Source organism: Rhopalosiphum padi, chromosome 2 (assembly GCF_020882245.1).
Source record: "Rhopalosiphum padi isolate XX-2018 chromosome 2, ASM2088224v1, whole genome shotgun sequence".
NCBI lineage: Eukaryota > Metazoa > Arthropoda > Insecta > Hemiptera > Aphididae > Rhopalosiphum > Rhopalosiphum padi.
In genome coordinates, this window is record NC_083598.1 from 43,160,620 (window position 1) to 43,182,081 (window position 21,462).

At 25.0% G+C, this 21,462-nt stretch overlaps 1 protein-coding gene across 2 annotated transcripts; it reads right to left on the reverse strand.

The window, feature by feature from the left end:
- Positions 1 to 258: 258 nt before the first annotated feature.
- On the reverse strand, positions 259 to 20,869 carry LOC132923082 (uncharacterized). Of its 2 annotated transcripts, none has more exons than XM_060986891.1 (4): positions 20,705 to 20,869; positions 20,568 to 20,600; positions 19,238 to 19,267; positions 259 to 658 (listed from the first exon to the last, which is right to left on the reverse strand). In XM_060986891.1, exons 1-4 carry the CDS (start codon positions 20,844 to 20,846, stop codon positions 519 to 521), a joined length of 345 nt encoding a protein of 114 aa, XP_060842874.1. In that variant the 5' UTR covers positions 20,847 to 20,869; the 3' UTR covers positions 259 to 518. The 2 variants fall into 2 exon arrangements, with proteins under 2 accessions (XP_060842874.1, XP_060842873.1); XM_060986890.1 differs by lacking the exon at positions 259 to 658 and adding an exon at positions 12,660 to 13,823.
- Between the last annotated feature and the right edge of the window lie 593 nt (positions 20,870 to 21,462).

Here is a 21,462-nt window from a genome sequence, read left to right on the forward strand (position 1 = left end):
GCGTCAGCGAAACGAGTAGTCGGCGAATTGGGTGTCGGCGAATCGGGCCTGAATCAAGTATATACACACGCAACCACGACACCGATTAGAGTCGTACCTAACCAGAGGTCACTTTTGCCCGAGCAACGCCGGGTAGGACAGCTATTATTATATATAAATAATAAAAATTGTATTCATAATAATAGCTCACCTGGTACAAAGAGAATAATATATAGCGTAATTAAATAGCGTAATTTTAGACGTGATTAAGTACAAAAATTATAATTATTGTATTTATTTTTTTATTATATGCATATTTTTTATGTTTCAAGTGACAAAAATTACAATGTATAAAATAAATAGATTCCTTCATTCTGCTTTTGTTTTTTTATCCCATTTAATGATATAATTATAACATAAATCTAAACGTACATATACATATTTTATGGTTCATTGCAATTTGTTACAAAAATATTTCTTAATTAATGTATTTGATTGTTATATTTAACTTTTGATTGATTGTAAACATGCATTATTTATTAATTAATATTTCTTTCTAATAATTTCTGTTGAGCATCAGTGAAAATCTTACGATAATATGTTTTACGAGTATTATTTTCATAGATATTCAGAGCACCACAGTATGTCGTCAATAGATCAATATTAGGGTTGACATAATCTGCAAAGTTATTAGATTAGTTATTAGATTGGTTGATTGATTACCAATAGGATTATATGTGTTAGGATAACCACCCTTTTCAGTCAATGACTGGAAAGGAGTCAACATCAGAATCTTAGGGTAGGTATACACATTCACACATTATAATATAGTCATTAGTGATCAGTAAATAATAAATAATAATGTTATGTCCTTAACACAAATTAAAGTAAGTAGCAGGTAACATCTAGCTCCACTTGGACCGTACTTAAAAACCATCTGCCGGATACGTACAACTTCACACTCACTGCGTGTGTGTCCGGTGAGGATCATATGTAAGGAGTGGTGTAAGGTTATAAATTCATAATTGTATTTTTCAAATAATAAAAAAATCTTCTTTTAAACGTGTTAACGACTGTTAAGTACATTGAGTGTTTCCTTAATTAATATTAAACCTGTTTACTGTTCCTTGTTTCAGTAACTAATGATAAGATTCCAGTTATAATTGGGTAGGTAAATTAATTTGTCATATAACTAAATCCACATATAATTTATATCTTATATGTGTATGCATGTATAAGTGCACATACATATAAATGAGAAGGTAGTAGACTAGAGTGTGTGCGTGATATAAATATAATATGTGTGTGCAATGAATTATGTACACAAGAGGTAAATTATATACATAAATAAAAATAACAACAGCCATGTACCCTCTTCGGGTGTTACTACACTTAAAACTCATTTATTAACAATTAAAATAAAAGGTATTACCGCAAAACCCGGAGAAGAACCCTGATCCGAATTATTTGTATATAAAGGCTGTTTCATAAGGAACGCAGTATTTAATTTTATTAGAAATACGCATTATAAATGATACATATTGTTTCACTACGAGTTAAGATTTAATTGTGAAACACGAAAACGATCTCCATTCTCTTTTCTTACATTTCCATGACTCCACGTTCATATTCAAAAAAGGTTGGCCCAATCATCCCACCTATCTCAAATGCCACACCAAACAGTTACTCGCTAATCGCTAGATGCATTTGATTTTTTTCACATCGTCAGAACGCTACCTCGTTAAAATACAATTAACGAATGCTCTTCGTTTAGTTTTAGTATGATCCATTGATTCAAAATACACAATGACAATGTATTGTCCAATTCCGATGGTGTCCGATGGTGGACACGAAAATAATAACCACTTTAATAACTTCAAAACCAATAGTTAGCAGAAATTATAAGAACAATGTCACCCACCCAACAACAAATAATTACCCCGAATTTCAAAAATGCGTTCTTTATAAAACACTTTGTACTTAATTCATAATTAGTTAATATAAATACAAATTATAACACAACTCAGTTATTATTTTGCAACAAATAACATGCTTATAATATATATTACATTAGTAATGTTTTATTATTTATAGTTAATATTGGTACAAAATAATACATACATTGATAATTAGCTAGGTAATGGACTGCAAATTCTGTAAAATGTTATAATTGTTTTATATAAGTAGTGTAGAAGTAAATAACTAAAAAATATCAAAAAAATTGATAGATGGGATAATAGCCTAGGCCCAGGGATGACGTCAAAGGGGCATGGGTAGATGACTGCCCCGCGTAGACCTAATAACTATGTGGCACAGATGGTCAGACTAATTATATTGTATTAACTATTATTATAATTTATGTTGTTATAACTGTTACGTGTTATTGGGTTATGTTTATTAATTAAGTTTTTAAAAAATTATAAAATATGCATAAAGTGATTGTGCAAACTTGTGTTCTGTACAAACGTATTAGCAAGAAGTTTTAAAATAAAACAAATTTAAAAGTTAAATTCAACTTTCAGAATATTTATAATACTTATTATATTCCTCTACAACTAATTAAACTAATTAATAGATCGATGGATAATAGTAATAAAATATTATTTAGATAAAATGATAAAAATGAGATAATAAAATATTTATATAGAAAAATATAGTAAATTACTATTTTTCTACACTTATTTGTATTTTTATTGTTTAGGTTATTCAGTTATTTATTGACATTATAATTTTTCAATTTATTTAGTATAATTTCAATAAAAATGTTTATCAAAATACTGTTAATCAAAATGGCTGAAAATTTAATTCAATATTGTACAAAAAGTTATATTAATAGTATCTATATTTAAATATTTAGTAGAAAACGCACTTAAATAGTCATAAATATATTTTACACACAATTAAATTAAGAACATACGTACGATTAAGAATTTCAACTAAAAAATAAAATTGATAAATTGTTACTTATTTTAATGTGATATAATTTGTATTTGATCTTACCATATCGAGTATAAAATAAAATAAAAGTATATATATAATATATATACACACACGCATTTAAAATTGTCTGTTAGAAATTTATTTTAAATCAAAAGAAATAATATAGGTTTGCTTAAATTATTGATAATACTTTTCAAATTGCGTTTCATATTTATATGAGTCCTATATGAATGCTTCAAAAATCCAAGGTGAACTTTTGATATTTATAGTTATACATCGTACCCGTGAAATGAACCAAAAATAAAGGTTAAAAATTCCATAGAAGAACCGTAAATTAAATATGTTTGCAATGTCAATAAACCCGGACCATACCATGTTAAGTACCTTGTAGAAATCTCTCAACGTTTGGTTTCAAGAACCAAATATAAACTATGTTCTGCATCACAAATTATCTATACTAATTTATACTAATATTATAGAGAGGAAAGATTTGATTGTTTGTATTGAATATACTCCGAAACTATTGAACCGATTTAATTTGGTACAAAGATAGTTTAGACACGGAGAAAGGACATATGCTACTTTTTAATACTAAAAAGGGTTGTAAGGGGTCGAAATTGGGGATGGTTAATATTATAAAAAAAATTAATTATACATCTTTTTAGGAACCTAGTAACCACTTAGAAGAAATAACAAACATTATTAAACAATTAAAAAATACATATACGTTTGCCGAGTTAGCTATTACTAATATAATGTAAAAAAATCTCGATTTCACCTGAGATAACTTTTTCCCGGGCAACGCCGGTTTTTCAGCTAGTAAATTATAAATAGATCATTTTTTGAACCTTGATTGCTACGTGTGTGGAGTCTTTTTGATGTTTGAATTTTGTATATAAATATATCAACCGAGTATGTGATAATAATTATATAATCGTACCCAATGTCTTATAAAACAGTTTTATACATATGGTTCTCAGTAAGTGAAAATTTAAAAGAATGATTATCATTATAAAAGTTATGAGACTCAAATTTTATACATTGAGTTATAACGTTCCATACATTAAATTAAATATATTTTTCTATATAAAATGCACTTACTGAAATATTCTGGAATAAAATGATTAACATACTAATTAATAATTAGGATTATACAATATACTCTATAATACTATCTCACAATATTATTAGAATATAAATTATCTAACATTGTCTTTATTTAAATTTAGCAATATGTAGTAGTCTACTAACCTAAACTAATATAACCAACCTACAGTAGAGAATTTTTGTTTTTTTTACCTCCTCGTTGAACACCAGAAAGGATGTCAGGAAAACAAGATCTTATTCCAAAAACCCTTTACTCTTTACCTTTAATTAGATAAGTAATGATCAAAACATGATATTAATGGCTCCTTAAAACCTTCGTGTTATAAGACGTTAAGTAAAACTTTTTGATTCACCTTATAAAAGGTTAATATTATATTATAAAGTAAAAACTTAGGTTTTGAGTCAAGACATAGAAACTCGTAGACTTTACAACCATAATTTCAAGAAAACCGGTCATATTGCATTTTGTAATTTGAGTACATATTTTATAATCTATTCGAATGAATTCAGGGCTAAAAAATAAATTAAATAAACAACACAGTTCCGCAGTTCCGCACAAAGCATTTAAAATATTATAAGATTCTTTTGGACACATCAAATTGTTTCATTACATAATTGTAGTTATAAAACATATATTTGGACGCGAAATAGCTTAATGTTAAATAACTAATAATCATTGATTTTAAACATCTATACTGTTCTATTAAACAAATGTTTGTATTATTTGCTCATATGATTGATATTTAATATTTATATAATAGGGCTCGTATTTATATATTAAATAAATGTATAAAAGTATGATGCGCAAAATGCCTACAAAATTGGGAAACTTTTATTCAACTAGCAATGAGCATTCGAAATATTTTACCGTTGTTACTTTAATGTGCAAATGTTAAATTCCAATACTGATAAACTACAAAGTATAGAATAACTTTCTTATAAATGCGAACCATTCGTTTTATCATATAATTATGGCATTCCTAAATAACGTTTTTGATTCGCATAGAATCTTCTGAACGTTAAATACTTAAATAAACTAAAATTACATGAGTAGTATTCCCAATGTTACGATTAAGTATATGTTACCAGTTATACTTATTGACTGAGAAATTTTTATACAATACCACATTCATCAGTTTTAAATCAAAGCTACAAACTTAATTTTAATTGTCTATTAGAAAATAATACTCTTTACGTACCTCTCATAACTTTAATAATATGAAAAAAAAAAATAATTTCATTATTATAAAATATACATAGTTACCTTTCTACAGGATAAATGATTTAATATTAGTATACAAAATCGAGGTCTATCGTTATTAACAGAATTTACGAAATATCAGAATTTTTAAATGTTCAATAATTCTGCAGGAGAACTACTTAAACTTTAAACTTTATAATACCATCTTTTAGAGTAAATAAAAAAATGTCATAAACCACTTGGTTGTTATATTATTTTTTTCAATTGGTTAGAAATTGTTTGGTCTTTACAGTTTGGTATTACAACATTTATAATATTGAACCATCACCTACAGTACCTATTACATTTTTACACAATTAATTTAATATGAAATAACTGTTTGGTAACCTCTAATTTATTTTACGATATAGATAGAACATATTGCTTTTAAATGTTTTAATACTGTAATTTGAAACCAAAAAGTTCTATTTATATTACAATAAAATAATAACTGTATTTACAAAGCATCATATGGTTAACTAATTATATGTCAATTTGAAAAATATAATACTTACTTCCAATTTTAACTGCAAAAAAAGAATCATTATAATTGCGAGTGATAAAAAAATATTAAAAAATAATACGTTTTAAAAAATATGTTTTATTAATTATTGTGATTTCAAAATAGCCAATAGGAGTTCATTTCATAAATTTAGTGACTTATAGGTTTTGATTGAACCATTCAATTTAATTTCTAGATAATGGATACATTTTTAATTTAAACTGGCATCGTCCAGTTGGTTTTACAAATTTATTAACATGAATGACTTTACCCAGCCTAAAAAAATAATTATCAGTTTTCGTGCTACTGTCTGACAATTCCTTTGGCCATACTTAGCTTTGAGGACAAATTTCGTCCACCTTGCTAGCTGACGTTTCCCGATAGAACGTATGAGCATTTACATTGGAGTAATATTCCTTCTACTAATATTATTATATATAATTTGGGGACCGTCACCCTCCTCCCCCAAAATTACTGGTTGTTTTTAGGAAATACGCGGTATTGGATCACAATTGGTCGTATGACTGATTATTTTTTTTGAGACAGAATTTAGAGCTACTTTTATCGGTTATCAGAGTTGAATAATAAAAAAAAAACTGATGGATTGGTCTACTGTATTGTAGATTTGAGAATGTTAGGATTTTTACTATTCCTAAAAACAAAAACACTTTTTTTTTAAATTCTCTTTTAAAAATCAAAAATTGTTGGCCATATTTCCCTCAATATACCATTATTATATATATTATACAAAATAAAAAAATAACACGTACCAAGATCACCTGTGGACAATCATTTTTTAATTAATTTTTAAATACGTACATATCATAATATACTATATTTAATATTATACTATATGATTCTTTTATCGAATAACACTCATTATTTCAAAATGATTTAAGGACTTTGTAGAAAATATTATTTTTACATAATATCCAGTTGAATTAAAACAACATGTCTAAAAATTATAATTTTTAACTTTCAACTTTTTTGAATGACGTTACATATTTTTAATTTCAATGATTAATTTGCAATAATGCAAAATATTATCAGGAGTATTCATACATTAATATATAAATATATATTTGTTTAAGAAATAGATAAAAGAAACTAGATTCGATTGATATTTCTTTTTTAAAACAAGGATTTCAAATTTCAAAAATTTTAATGTATATTTTAGGTTTTTTCTACATACTCATATTTTAAAGATTTTATTGTTTTAATGCATAATTTATCATTTTTTAATTTAATGTTAAATATTTCGAAAAATATTTAGCTTCAGAATGTAAAAAAGTAATATACTATAATGTAATGATAAAAAATATAATTTGTTTACAAAAATATGATGTTTTCTTTTATTGGAAATAATTTTAAAAAAATGTTTTCAATAACAAAATTTCATACAAATAAAATTAGAAAATAATAATAATATTTACTTACCAATTAGTTCATTCGCTAAAAAATAGCAATTACTATTGTTAATAATGGATGCAGTCTTGTAAATATTTGAATACTATTGTATTTAAATACGTGTAGAAGTATTTTTATGGTATTTAAAATACAATTTTCGTGAGTATTTTTTTTAAATAATCTGACTTTCTGAGTACTTTTTAAAAGTATTTTAAATTATATTTAAATACCATATTTAAATTAAAAAAAATCAACATCTTATTTTATAAAAGAATTTTATAAGATTAAATTTTTTTAAGAATAATGCCAATCTAATAATTTTATCAACATTACTTGTAACACCTATATTTAAATGAAAAAAGTATACATTAATTTACCTCTAAATACACTGACATTTTATAGTATATTATATGAAATTGTTAAAATTTATGGTATGTACTGTTATAAAATAGGTACCTATACTGATATAACGATATTCAATATACATATTAATATATTATACATCATCAAGTATAAAATTTAAAATAAATACTTGTTTTTCATATTATTGTGTTTAAAATAGATTTTATATAATGTGAAAAATACTTCAATTTAAAAGGCTGTGCTAATTTCTAGTAGAAAATTGAATCAAGTCGGTAAATTATTAGGGATTAAGAGTAATTAATATCCGATAGTTCTCTTAGGGAATGGAAAAAACTTATGAAAAGACAAGGATTTTTAAACTAAACAAGTTTTTGATAAAATTGATTTTATTATTTTATTGTAATTAATAACGAATAATCATTCTTTATACGTTTTACTAAATGTTAATGCATGTTATCATTTTCTAAATATATAAGATATTTTCAAGCTATTTTTAAACAAATAAACTGTTAAGTTTTGATTTAAGTAATTATTTTTTATAAATATTTACGTCAATAAAAAAATGTTCTAACAGTCAATAATTTGAAAATTTAAAAAAGTTCCCTTTTAAATTGTTTATATTGCGATTAAAAAACAAACTTAAGCATAAATCTAAAATTATTTTTGATGATTGTAATAACCCATTAGTTTTATATTGTAGTTTAGAATCAAATAGTTCTATTTAAATCAAATAATTTCATGATTGATTACAATAAACTATTTATTGCTGAGAACTGGTACTGGGTAAATATTCCCATTTTGGACTGCTGTTTTGTTAATTTTGATCACAGATTTTACCAGCTAAATCAATGTTATACCAAAAATATATATCCATAGAAGCATACATTAGCCATTACGAAAAAAAAAAAATGAAAAAAACACATTAATCAAAATTCTCGCCTCAAAATCAATAATTGTAGCCATATGTTTTACGCGAAATACCTTAATTATATACAAAATAAAGAAATAATACGTACTGTTTTCAAAGGCTGTAAATAATAATTTTTTTATTCATTTTGAAATATGTAAAAATTATTTTTGTAAGAGTTAAATAATAGATATTTACATATTTAAACCGAAAAAAATTAAAAACTAGTTATGGTCTGGCGGCCTGCGTAGAAATGATTTTTAGATATTTATTTTGTGTTATTAGCTTTAATATTATTATAAATTTACCTATTATTAAACTTTAAGGCAAGAATATTAAATCATCTTTCGTCGTTTTTTTACAAACAATTTTTCATTAGATACAATTGTATGTAGTATCTTGATATAATGATATATAATTTTAATCATAATATCAATACTAAATCATTAATATTGAAAATGTCGTATATTTTTGGCGATGATCCACCAACTTTCACAAAAAGAAATAATACTAATTTATTCAGAAGGTGATGAAGGTCGATGTTGACGAAGGGCGCACAAAAGCAGAGCTTTCAAATATTACAATCAGTTACATCATACAAGCGATAACGATTGAATAATAATATATTATACGACGTTTTATGATTTATATAAAAATTGTGAAGAAAAGGACAACAACAACGCCGTAGTGTCTCAGACCATAGAGTAATTAATTTGTGTCCTAAAAGCACAATTTAACTGTTCATGATATTTTATAAGTTATCAGCGATACCGGTCCAACGCAAAGTTAGCATTATTGACACTTTGCCAGAAGCAATGATGTGAGACATTAAAAATAAAATGATATCGCTATAACAATGATGACAATTATAAGGGTACTAAACAGTTAAATTTAAAAATGAATTAATTGGTTCGGTGTAAAAAAATCGTTTTTACAAGTTTTTGGTTTATATAGCACATTATACATTTTGTTAATGCGAATTTGAAATTTCATACAAATAAAATTAAAATAATAATAACATCTACGTACCACGTAACACATCTAAAAAAATGTAATTAATAACGTTACCAATTAGTTATGCCTAATTAATAACTATTGAAATGTATTAAAATTTATGAATAATCAGAATTTCAAAATATTCGGAAATTCCTTAAGAGAGTTACATAAACCTCAAACTATAATATCTTCTTATAGTTTTTAAAGTGAAAAAAAATTATGTCAGTTTGAAATAAAAAAGTTCTACTGTATAACCATTTGGTTGTTTAATTATTTTTTTTTTGTTTGATTAGAACTTTTTTAATTGCGTGGAAGTAAAATTTGGTGATACAATAATTAATAATATTGTATTTTGAAATTAGAATTACATTTTTTACTCAATCAAAATAAGATATTTTAACTTTTCGGAAATCTCTCATTTATTTTACCATGTAGAAAATATCAATAAATATCAATTTAAAAATTATAATAATTACATACTTATATCTAAAAAAGAAAAAAAAATATTCTAATTGTTGGTGATAAAGTAATATAAAAAATAAAAATAAAACTTATAATGTATTATGAATTATCGTGATTTAAAAAAGCCAGTAGGACATAATTTTTAAAATTTAATTTCTAAATAATGGATATATTTAAAATAAACTGGGATCAACCAGTTGTTATTAAACCTATATTATGAAGAATGAAAATGAAGTACAAACTATTAGAGTCCATTTGCATTTTAATAAACTAATAATAGGTATTGCACATTTGCATTTTCGAATTAGTAATATATTATTTTACTGAATAAATATAAGATATTACTTTTTGGTAATCTCTAATTTATTTTAACATATAGATTATAGTTTATAGGTAGAACCTATTTGTTTAAAAATTGTATTTAAGACCCAATCAGTTTTTGGTTCCAAAAAAAAATGTATTAATACATAATTCATAAGAATTCTCCACTCAGGATCTAAAATTCTAGGCCATGTTTCACACGAAATATCATAATTATAATATATACAAAATAAATAAATAAATAATACGTACCAATCTCATCTGCGGACAATAATTGTTAAGTTACTTTTTAAAGTGTACACTTTATATACTGTATAATAATATAAACTTTATATATATTTATATACACAATAGTCCTAGGGCTGCTCGAACAGTCGAGCTGGAACCAGTTTCCACAGAGATTGTCTCTTTTGTTTCACATTGGACAAATTATTCTAGATTCTAGATAATAAATATAGAGAAATGTAGAAGAAATTTAGATAGACTGTCATTTATTTTGCATAAAATCTACGAAATTTTAAATTTTACAACCTTTTTTAAAATTAAAAAGTTTTTCTGCGTATGACTTATATAAATACGTCCTAACTATCCAAACAACGCTATGATATACACCAGGAGAAACAAAAATTCAGTAAAGTAAATAAATAAACATTTAAAATATTTACCAATTCTTCCTATAAAAAATATGTATATAATAATATCATATTATTAATATATATAAATAATATTCATCATGAAGACCTGAATGTTATGTTTGCCTATTTATAATATTGTCTTTATTATTATGTGCATTCAAGAGTATTATTAAAAAATTCTATCTTTTTGTTTTGCGTATTTCAAGTTTTACGGGTGTATCTATGCATATTATTCAATTTTTCAATAAATAAATTTAAACAAAATGTTTGGGGACTTTTTAAATATTTAAAGAACTTATAGGTATTCTTCTTGAGTAATGTGCTCTCTAATATTTCTGAACTCCAATGTCTAATTAATAATTATGTAAAATTAACATTGTTGCTATTTTTGCTAATCGCCAGGATTGGGCATATAATTGTTACATATAACTAAGTAATTTAACTCGGTTATTTTTGTAATTTTTAACTATTGTATCTAGTTACACATCTTCCTGTAAGTTTATATTAAAATTTAGGTTACAATTAAAATTTGCATTGTATATAATATTTATATTTAATATTTATCACTGTATGATTATCATATTAGAAAATTTAAATTAAAAAAACATTTTGGTACTGTAATCACAGGTATATAAACATATTATTAGGTATATGTTTATATATCTTTGGCCGTAATTGACTGTATTTAATATTTATAACACAGAACAAGATGTTTATAACGACAATTGTTTAATGATAAAAATAAATCATTTCCAATTTTAAATAATTATGCCACAGTAAAAAACTATTTGTATAATTTAATACAAATCTCTATTCTTCTACTCCAGTTGAAAGGTAATTTTCATTTATTGGATTCATTCATGTTCTACTACTGGCTACTACTATAATAAATTTATCTGACCAAAATTTTGAAAAAATTAGTTTTTTTTAAAGAAAATTAATCTTATTAATTTTAGTAAAACATAATTAATACAATTATTTTATTTAAATTTAATTTCATGCTTTCAAACTGTATTACCTATCATTATATTATATAAATATCATTGAATTAGTCAATAATTTAATTACTATAAATATTACTTTTTTATATTATTTTTACTATACCTATGTTGCATGCACTTATTTCATAAAAAGCCTAACTACTAATTTTATAACTGTTACGTTAGACAATTTACAAATGTTTAAAGACTGTTATATAAACATGTTTTTTTATTGTGATTTATTATATAAGTAGGTTGTCTATGCTTGATACATTAAGCTTTTAAAATGTGTTAATTTTATTATAATATATGAATAAATAAAACATATTTTATTTATCAATGTAACTTGTATTCAGTAACACAACATAAAAGTATCTATTATCTTGTAATTGGTTACACAGTTTTAGAGTAACTTGTAAATTGAACCAGGTACAATAAATAAAGTAACCCCAACCCTGCTAATCGCTAATATATGAAATAATTAACGTCACAAAACAAATTTTTAACCTCGAACAGAATAAAATAAAACTAAACAAAAATTTACATACTCAGTGTTTCTGGAAAAAGAACAATTAATGGATGAATAAAATTAATTTAAATGATTTGATATAGTATTATGGTGGGAAAATTATAATGGCACAAGCACAGCATATTCGTTGATTTTTTATTTATTTAATGGTGATATCTAACAAAAATTTATAAAATAAATTATGAGAAACATATCACCACATAAAAATAATACGCAATAAAAATAAAAACCAATAAATTACGTACTCAATATGTCAGCTAAAACACGATCGGTATAAATAATTTATTTTCATAGTTAATAATTTAATATAATTAATTAAGATAAACCTTATAAATAAGTATAACAATGCTATTGAAATTTAACTTACTGTATTTTTCTACAAAAATTAGTTAAAATATTATTTTGTTAATAACATCATATCAGAGGTAGGTAACTGACGGAAATTGAGTAACTCACAGACAAATAATTTGGATTTATGAAACGTAAGTCATTGCATTTGATGGTGAATGAGCCAGAATGTCGATTATAAAAATTGCAAGATATGGTTCCATAGTGAAACTTTTACTATCTACATTTTCCATTATCACTTTCACAGGTTAAGGACTTTCGTTTTCAAATGGCATGAATGCATGATTACAATTGTGTGAGCGTGTGTGTTTTAATATAGTATAAGTATTGATGCATAAATCGCCATTGTATCGTTACAGTATCGTCATATAAAAATATAATACATTTATTTTAATATGAAGTATAATCGTCGTATTTCGTAACTCATCACAGCGTATTAATTTGTTTGGTATTATGTACAAATACTACAAATCATTTTCTGCACTACCTTTAACGGTACATCTGATGATTTCTTTTGTCATTGTTCAATTATTAAACTCTTGTTGACCATGTGTGTTTAATACTTTTATAATTTTTTTAAATTTATTAACAAGAGTCAAGGACACTCACAAATTATTTTTTATTTCTTAGTAAATATAAAATTTAAATATTCACTTTTTATAATAATGATATTCACTAAATTTATAACTATATATATTGAAACATAGTTTTCCTCCTTGTGTTTCACAAATATTAGAAGTCTCCAAATTCATATTAAACAGTTTACTGAACAAACGTTATACTGACATAGTGACATCCGTCGACAATGTGTGTAGGTACGCGCAACATACCATGGTCACCACTCACCATAGTACTGAATCATACTAGCCGGGAACAATAACACAATTATAAGTTATAATATAAGAACAGCTTTTAGAGCTTTCAAGCTTGGATAGTTAATGCAAAATATAGAAGAAGTTAACCCTTCTGGCTCAACAATGATAATTAAATATTTAAGAAAAGATTTGACTAAACAGAATAAATGTATAATAGTATAATAATAAATTAAATAATAATATAAAAAAAACTCACTGCTGGTATAGTCATCAGGTCTACAGGAAACACCCGCTAGAAATTCAATGAAATTCACACACAATACATATACAATTACAATGAAATAAATCAATAATAAGACAAGACAAATTGTGACGCCGAATAGATATAATAATAATATGATATGACGTTGCGATTCGCGCACACGGCACACATATCTAAAATAGAAATAATCAGTAAAATATGGCAATTAGCACCCACGTAATATAATATAAAAAATAAAAATACGACGATTCTTTTATGTATTAACAACAATTATTATAGTTGCCTTTTTAACAATGCTTACGTGGTACAATACAAAATCATTACGGCCGTTGATAAATTAATATTCGTGTAACCGGCGCGGTTAGGTAACGGTCTGTTTATTCTACTATATATTTATATGATGTATTTTATTAACTCACAAGACACATTCAATATTAATAGTTATAAAAAATAAAACAATATTAAAAGTGATTATCATGCTAATGTGTGAGACCAGCTGTTCCTCCGTCACCAATGATTTATTATATTAATTTAAACTTTTGTGTTTCACCATAGTATACCGCTAAAACTGTTCCAAAAGTTAGGTAGGTACGAAAAATTTAAAACGACATAATCGACATAAAATTGTCGATAGAAAATTGAAAGGAGGGCACGTGCCCCTGTGTCCACCCCTAATCCGCCATTTCGTAGTTGTACGTAAACAATCTGTTTTCAGGTTAACAACGGATTACGTTATTCAAGTATAGAGAAATCTAGACAGATTCTAATTTATTTTGCATAAAATCTATGAAAGTTAAGCTATACTAAGTATAATTCATTAATTTATCGTTTTACGTATTAAATAAACAATCTTTTCTTAATTTGAAAAACGTATGAGTTATATATAAATATACTCTAACTATCCAAACAACGCTACAATATAGGAACACCAGGTGAAACAACAATTATGTAAACTTCAATAAATCAAAATATAGATATATTAAATAGGTATTTACCTTGGACATCTATAAAAACAAAAATATAAATTTTATAATTAATAAAACGATTTTAGTATAACTGTTATTTTTTACAAGTGATTTTATTTTGTTTTTAAAACTAAGCCGACATTCCGATTTTCTATTTTTTTTTATCTCCTGCAGTTATAAATGTTTTATACCTACTCAACGGTAGAAATCATTATTTGCGTCTAAACGGGATACAGTTTTCATATAATATCTATATTATAAATATATGATTACCAAATGATCAAAATCACGAATCACAACATACAAACACACTAATTATATAAAACTACTAGCTGTCTCGCACGGCATTGGCCGCGTAGTGAACGTCTACCTCCAAAGGCGCCCCTTTGTAGTAAAATTTCGTACGGGATACTGCTAAACACAATGGAAAATGGAGGGGGGTAGCCAAAATCACGAAGTTCTAATTCCAAATGTGACGGATAAGAAATAACACTTTGTAATTATTTCAGTTAAATGTTTCAAGGTCTTCAATAGAAACTTCACTACACTTACACTTCACTGAATAATACTGAATACGTCGTACCGAACTTCCTCTTTTATACCTTTGAAGATTGAAATTTCTATAACGAAGCTTTAGGGACCATTTTATACGACGTCACTCCCTATACTTGAACACTGTGGATCTTTCTAGAAAATTCTATAACTTTCTTTTTCACAATTAATGCAATGCAAAAATATAGTGGGCCTTAATTGAGATAAAAAACTATCCTATTTAATTATTAGGATTACAAATTACACACAAAATAAAAAATGTCATCAAGATCCGTCCAGTAGTATCAGAGATCATCCCACACAAACACTGTGACACGAGATTTTTATATATAAGATAATATTGAGTGGGTCGGGTGACAACCTAAAATTCAATAAATATAAACTTGTCGATTATACAATGTATCAGAAAAAAACAAATACTTACCAAAAAATTCGTCTATAAAATAAAATAGTCGTATATTATTATTTATTTTAAGGTAAAAAATTCTTGACAAAAGTGAAAATAAATTACCTAGTTCATAAAAGTATAAAATTATAAAATTTTATTTATTTTTGTCGAAATCAAAAATATGGACTCAAACAGAAAAATTGGACATATTATGTTAGAACCGAATACGAACCAAGTATTCTTAAAAATTTTATACAGGTGTTATAAGGATCACTATATGGGATCTTGTAATGAATTTTCAAAAATGTTGATCCATTGAATATTTCTTTATCAAAATGTATAAAAAAAAATGCTAAAAACAATTACAAATTTAGCTTGTCTATAAATAGACCAAAAAGTCTTTTAAAAAATTTGTTAATTTTATCATATAATAAAAATAATATTATAGTATAATCATTTTGAGAAAATTTTAAGTATCTAAAAGTATTCGTTTTTAAGTTATACCAAAAATATCAAAAGTTTTTGGAAAGAAGTATTAACTAAATCCAATTTGCTATCTAAAACCATATATAATTTTGATAATTAAAGAATTCTATCAACTACTTATCGTGTATACATACAAAAAAACATACATAATTGTAAAATAACAATAATACAACTAGTAATAATAAATAAGCATAAAATCTCAGTAAATTTTAAATTTATACAATATCATTCTTTTTTAAAGTCGATTTATGTAACCCAATCATGCAAAATCTACTTTATTAATTAATAAAACTTAATTTAAAAAAAAAATCGCTGTAAATACGTACTTATATTTTCTAAAAAATAAATATATAAAATATATATGTAAAAACTTATTTTTTTGTGATTACTATTGATACAAGAAAGGGGAAGGGGGGTTAGGGGTTCAAATTTTTATCAAAATAACATGTAATAAAATAATGTATTTTTAATTCATGTACCTATTATAAAAATGTACACCTGACCTACTGGGATATGCTACTAAGATACATTCGTGATGGTATTATAGAGTATTTAGAGTGTTTAGGCTCGTTTAATGTAATTAGTATCAGACTGCCTCAAAAATATCTACATTGCACTTTAGTTTTAAAGGCCCTCATTTTAAACACTAAAATGTTTAATTATGTAGTGAATGCTCAAGGTCGAGGCTTACCGTGCAATCACACATATCTACACCATAGGCCATGTATCATATTATATCCCTGAATGTAGTCCCACGTTAAGTAAATTTTGTAAAATAGTTGAAAGGATTTGTGAAAGTTCACCCTCGCAACGAAAAGGTTAGGTCCCGTAGAATGTGTGGTCAGTGTTATTTATGTCAAAGTGAGGAGTGAAATTGCTTTCTAGCTTAGACATATATAATGTTAGAAAATGTATTTTGTTATTTCAAAATACTTACTTGAAAAATTCACGTTAGCATAATCGTTGACACTATGGCCTGTAAATTTATTATATTAATGTAAAACAAAACATCAGTCGATGTTCTCTTAGAACAGAACTATTCCCTAATATTATTTTAAAGCAGCAACTTATAAACTTAGTACATGTAGATATGAACCTTTGGACAGAGGTACTAGAATTTTATATTTACAACTTTTAATAATAATAAACTACCGTACGGAACATATATAATTTTTACTTATATAAAATTGCTGAGGATAAAATACTGTAGCCGTTTGAAGAATAGCAATTAATATTACATTATTTATTGGTTTTTTTAACTTGTTAGTTGTTACATTAGTGTGTCAAATTTCGTATGGGTTGTTAGTGCAAGGTTTCATAAAATAATTTTTTATTTCAATGTTTTGTAAAAAGACTTTCTTAAGATGACTTTTATAGAAATAGTAATAATAGTATAACTTGTCGTCATACAAAACATATATATTATTGTAGGTTTAAAGTATCTAGAAAACATAATGTTGGCATGTTGCTCTTTTAACAAAAAAAACAAATGTTAGTCAAAACAGTCTGATACGTGCGTGTTAAGTAGTAAATGTCTAAAATTAATAAATAATAAGGTACCTATATATGCTATACACTTAATATGCATCTTTACAAGTGATATTTTATTTATATCCGGGAATAAACAAATACAAAAATGAAGCCTAGTATTAAGTATTTATGATTAATACAAGATGAACGAAAAATGACATATTACATAACAAATGAACCTAACCTTTGACGCGAAGACTCGAAGCTGGTCTCTTGACAGAAACTAGACCGAAATCGGTGGTAAGAAAAACTGAACCACACTATATAAGAGAAGAGACTGACAACATAAAATGTTCCCATTTACGTTGATCGTAGTTAAGCGGACTGTCCGTTCAGAACCTGGATGAATCGCTTTGATATGTTTTATGTGCCACAAAAAGGATGTGGGGTGGGGGAATTTGAGTCCTCAAAATCAGGAGCTTCGTATATTGTATATAAGATACATCTCGTTGCGTAACATCATTAGCCATGGTTAATGTCAAAAGTGTATTATTATTATTATTATTATTATTATTATTATTATCATTATTATCATTATCATTATTTTTATTTTCAAATATTGATACCACTGACGGGCAATTGTGAACTCCGTCAGTTGTTTTTTCTTCCCTGAAATGGGAATATTATGTAAACTCCGCCACATCAAAAAAATTCGAAATCGAAAAAAAATGGCAGAGTTACAGGATGCTTATAAATAGGTACACTAATGGAATAATAGAAGACTGAATATTTACAAATTGTATCACATCATTTATGTATACATATAAGGCATAACTATTAACTATAAATTTTTGGATTATTTTATAGGTATAGGGCCCCCACATACAATATCGGTCCCCTGTACTAAATGTTTGTCCAGCCCTTTATAAAACTTTATAAAAATTATAAATACATTTCAACGGGCCCGCGGGCCTTTAAAAAAGCCAGGCCCATGTACTCGAGGTCCATCAGCTTCCCCCCCCTCTTGTGAGGGCCATGATTAGGTATAACGATTATTTATTATGATTTTATTACTATGATTTAAATATTTAATGTGAAGGATATGATAATACATTATATTAGAATTTTTTTTTAATAATATTATATTGTATTATTTTATACTACTACTTGATTTTCTTCACTAGCAGTGTTTACATGAACCCAATTTTATCTGGTTTTTTTCTGGTGGAATTTACAGTAAAAAAAAGGGAATTGTAGCAGAGTTTACATGCGCCCCACTGACAGATAATGAACAAATAGAATATATAGGTCAATATACCTTTGTACGAGTAAATAACTTTAAATACCTACATAATATTATTGTTATATATATTACATAAACTTCATCGTTTTAAACCTGCAGGTGGTTCATGACGCCACGATAACGGTCTCCGTGTCGTACAAATTTATAATAACTAAATATTTAAAACTAAAATAGTTTTTATATTGAGATCATTGAAGTCAATGCTTGTAATTATGTCACATATTCTTCAAAGAAGGATATAAATACAATAAAATTCTACCCTATAATTATAATTACTTACCTATAAATCCAGCCATATGTAATAGAATATCTGTAAAATTTTAAAATAATTCATACTCAATTATTATATAAAACTAAGTTTGATTAGCATAACAAATTGTATAATTGAACGGTTCAAAAATATTAAACGAACTAATAACGTTTTAACGATAATTATGAAATGCCTAGCTCACTATATATTGACTGAATATTTAGTGATTGTTTTTATAGTACGTTATTGGTCTAACAAACTGTTACAAGGTTTCAAATATAAAATTAAAAAAACTATATACCTATTATATATAGGTACCTAATAACTATTTTTGTTTAAAAAGACACGAGCACACAAAAAAAAACATTTCACTGTAAAATCAATACAATCTCTGCTTTGAATCTAAAATGAAATACTTTATGTTATGTATTTACGATTTAGACGGTACTTAATTTAAATTATTTTGTTAAAAATATTGATTTTTTTTTATTAGTTTCGAACGATTTATTTATTATTTAAAGTAATAATAGAGTAAATATCTATAAATTACACACACACAAACCTTAACTATTAACCTATTATAACTAACGGCTAACTATATTACAACCTTTTAATACTTAATATTAAAAATATGCCAAGTTTCCATTTATATATTAATAATAAGTTAAAAATATTACATTTTAAATCGGCTGAAAAAAAATATTTAGTATCAGTATTATTTATGACATAATTGTTTTTACATAAAGTCTAATATATTTTAAAATTGAATTTATTTTATTAAATAAGATATAACAATATTATTCGACCTTCTTTCGGATAATTTTGCATACATTTTTCATATTTTAAATAATTATATTAATTTTATTTTAATCCGATGTGGAAAAAATATTAAAATTACAGATTATAAGTAACATTAAATGTATGTTGCTTGTCTAAAGCCAGATAAAATTGTATTGTGTCAAAAACATTTTCTATGTTATAAACGATTTGTAATAACTTATTTAATATTCATGCCCAACAGCTATATTTAATGAGTTTATAAAAATATTTTATACAACAGATTTATTATATTTTTTCTATCATAATTTATGATTTACTTTTTCATAAACAATACAATTTTTTAAAAAACCTTCAAGCTTAACATTTTTGTTACCTAAATGACTACATATTATTATTGTGTATAAATTAAAAGTAAGAAACAGTGTAAGTTATGTTTCTCTCTAGTAAATAGTTACAAAATAACAATAAATGGTTTTGGTTTTTGGATAATTTATAACAAATTTACAAGCTGTTACATATCATTATCAATGCAATAACCATTAAATAAACAATTTTTATTCATAAATAAATTTTACCATACCAGCATCATCTTTGTTAAAATTTCCTGGGTAAACTAAAAAAACATAAAATGTAAGAAATGATATGTTACGTATGAACAGCAATACAATAATAATTTAAAAAATAAAAATAAATTAATTAATAATAAAAAAAACATACTATCGAAGTCTGATAAATAATCATCATATGTTGGATTAGATGTTGCTGGAATAATCAAAATTGGAAGAACTATGATTGTAATAGTTACAAAATAATGTTTAAAAATATTCATTTTTGTCATTTGATGATGCATACGAAGCATAAAAATTATGTGAACGTAAAATAATGAAATGGATAATAATCATACTTCTTAAGTTCTTTTATAACTTATTCCGTTCTATCCCACCTTGCAATAATAAAGAACAAACAATTTACAAACAATATGTAACAACAAATATACTATGTCAACAAAAAATAATCATTATTTGTCATCTTCTGTTTTAGACACTATTTTAATATATTATGATCTACTTAACATATTAGTCACGTTTTATTTAAGAATATATTAGTTCTTTTAACACAGTTGAGTCATATTAATTTTTTTTTATTACACATGACGTATAGAGCAGGCCACTTAAGCGCAAGCCACTATCAATTATTTAGGTCAATCAATGTATAAAATGAGCTAAATTATTATTTATATATAGTACTTATAAGTTATAAGTACTATATATAAATAGTATATGACTATTTTATTTTATATATATATCAATTACATCACATTGTCGATTCCCAAACACAATGTTTAATGGTAGTAATAATAAGTGTTAAAATATATAATAATTATAAACAAATAAATATATTATTATTTTTTACGTCTATGTGTAAACCCAGTCTTGTATAGTATTCGAATAAATTTATTCGATTAAAAGTATTTG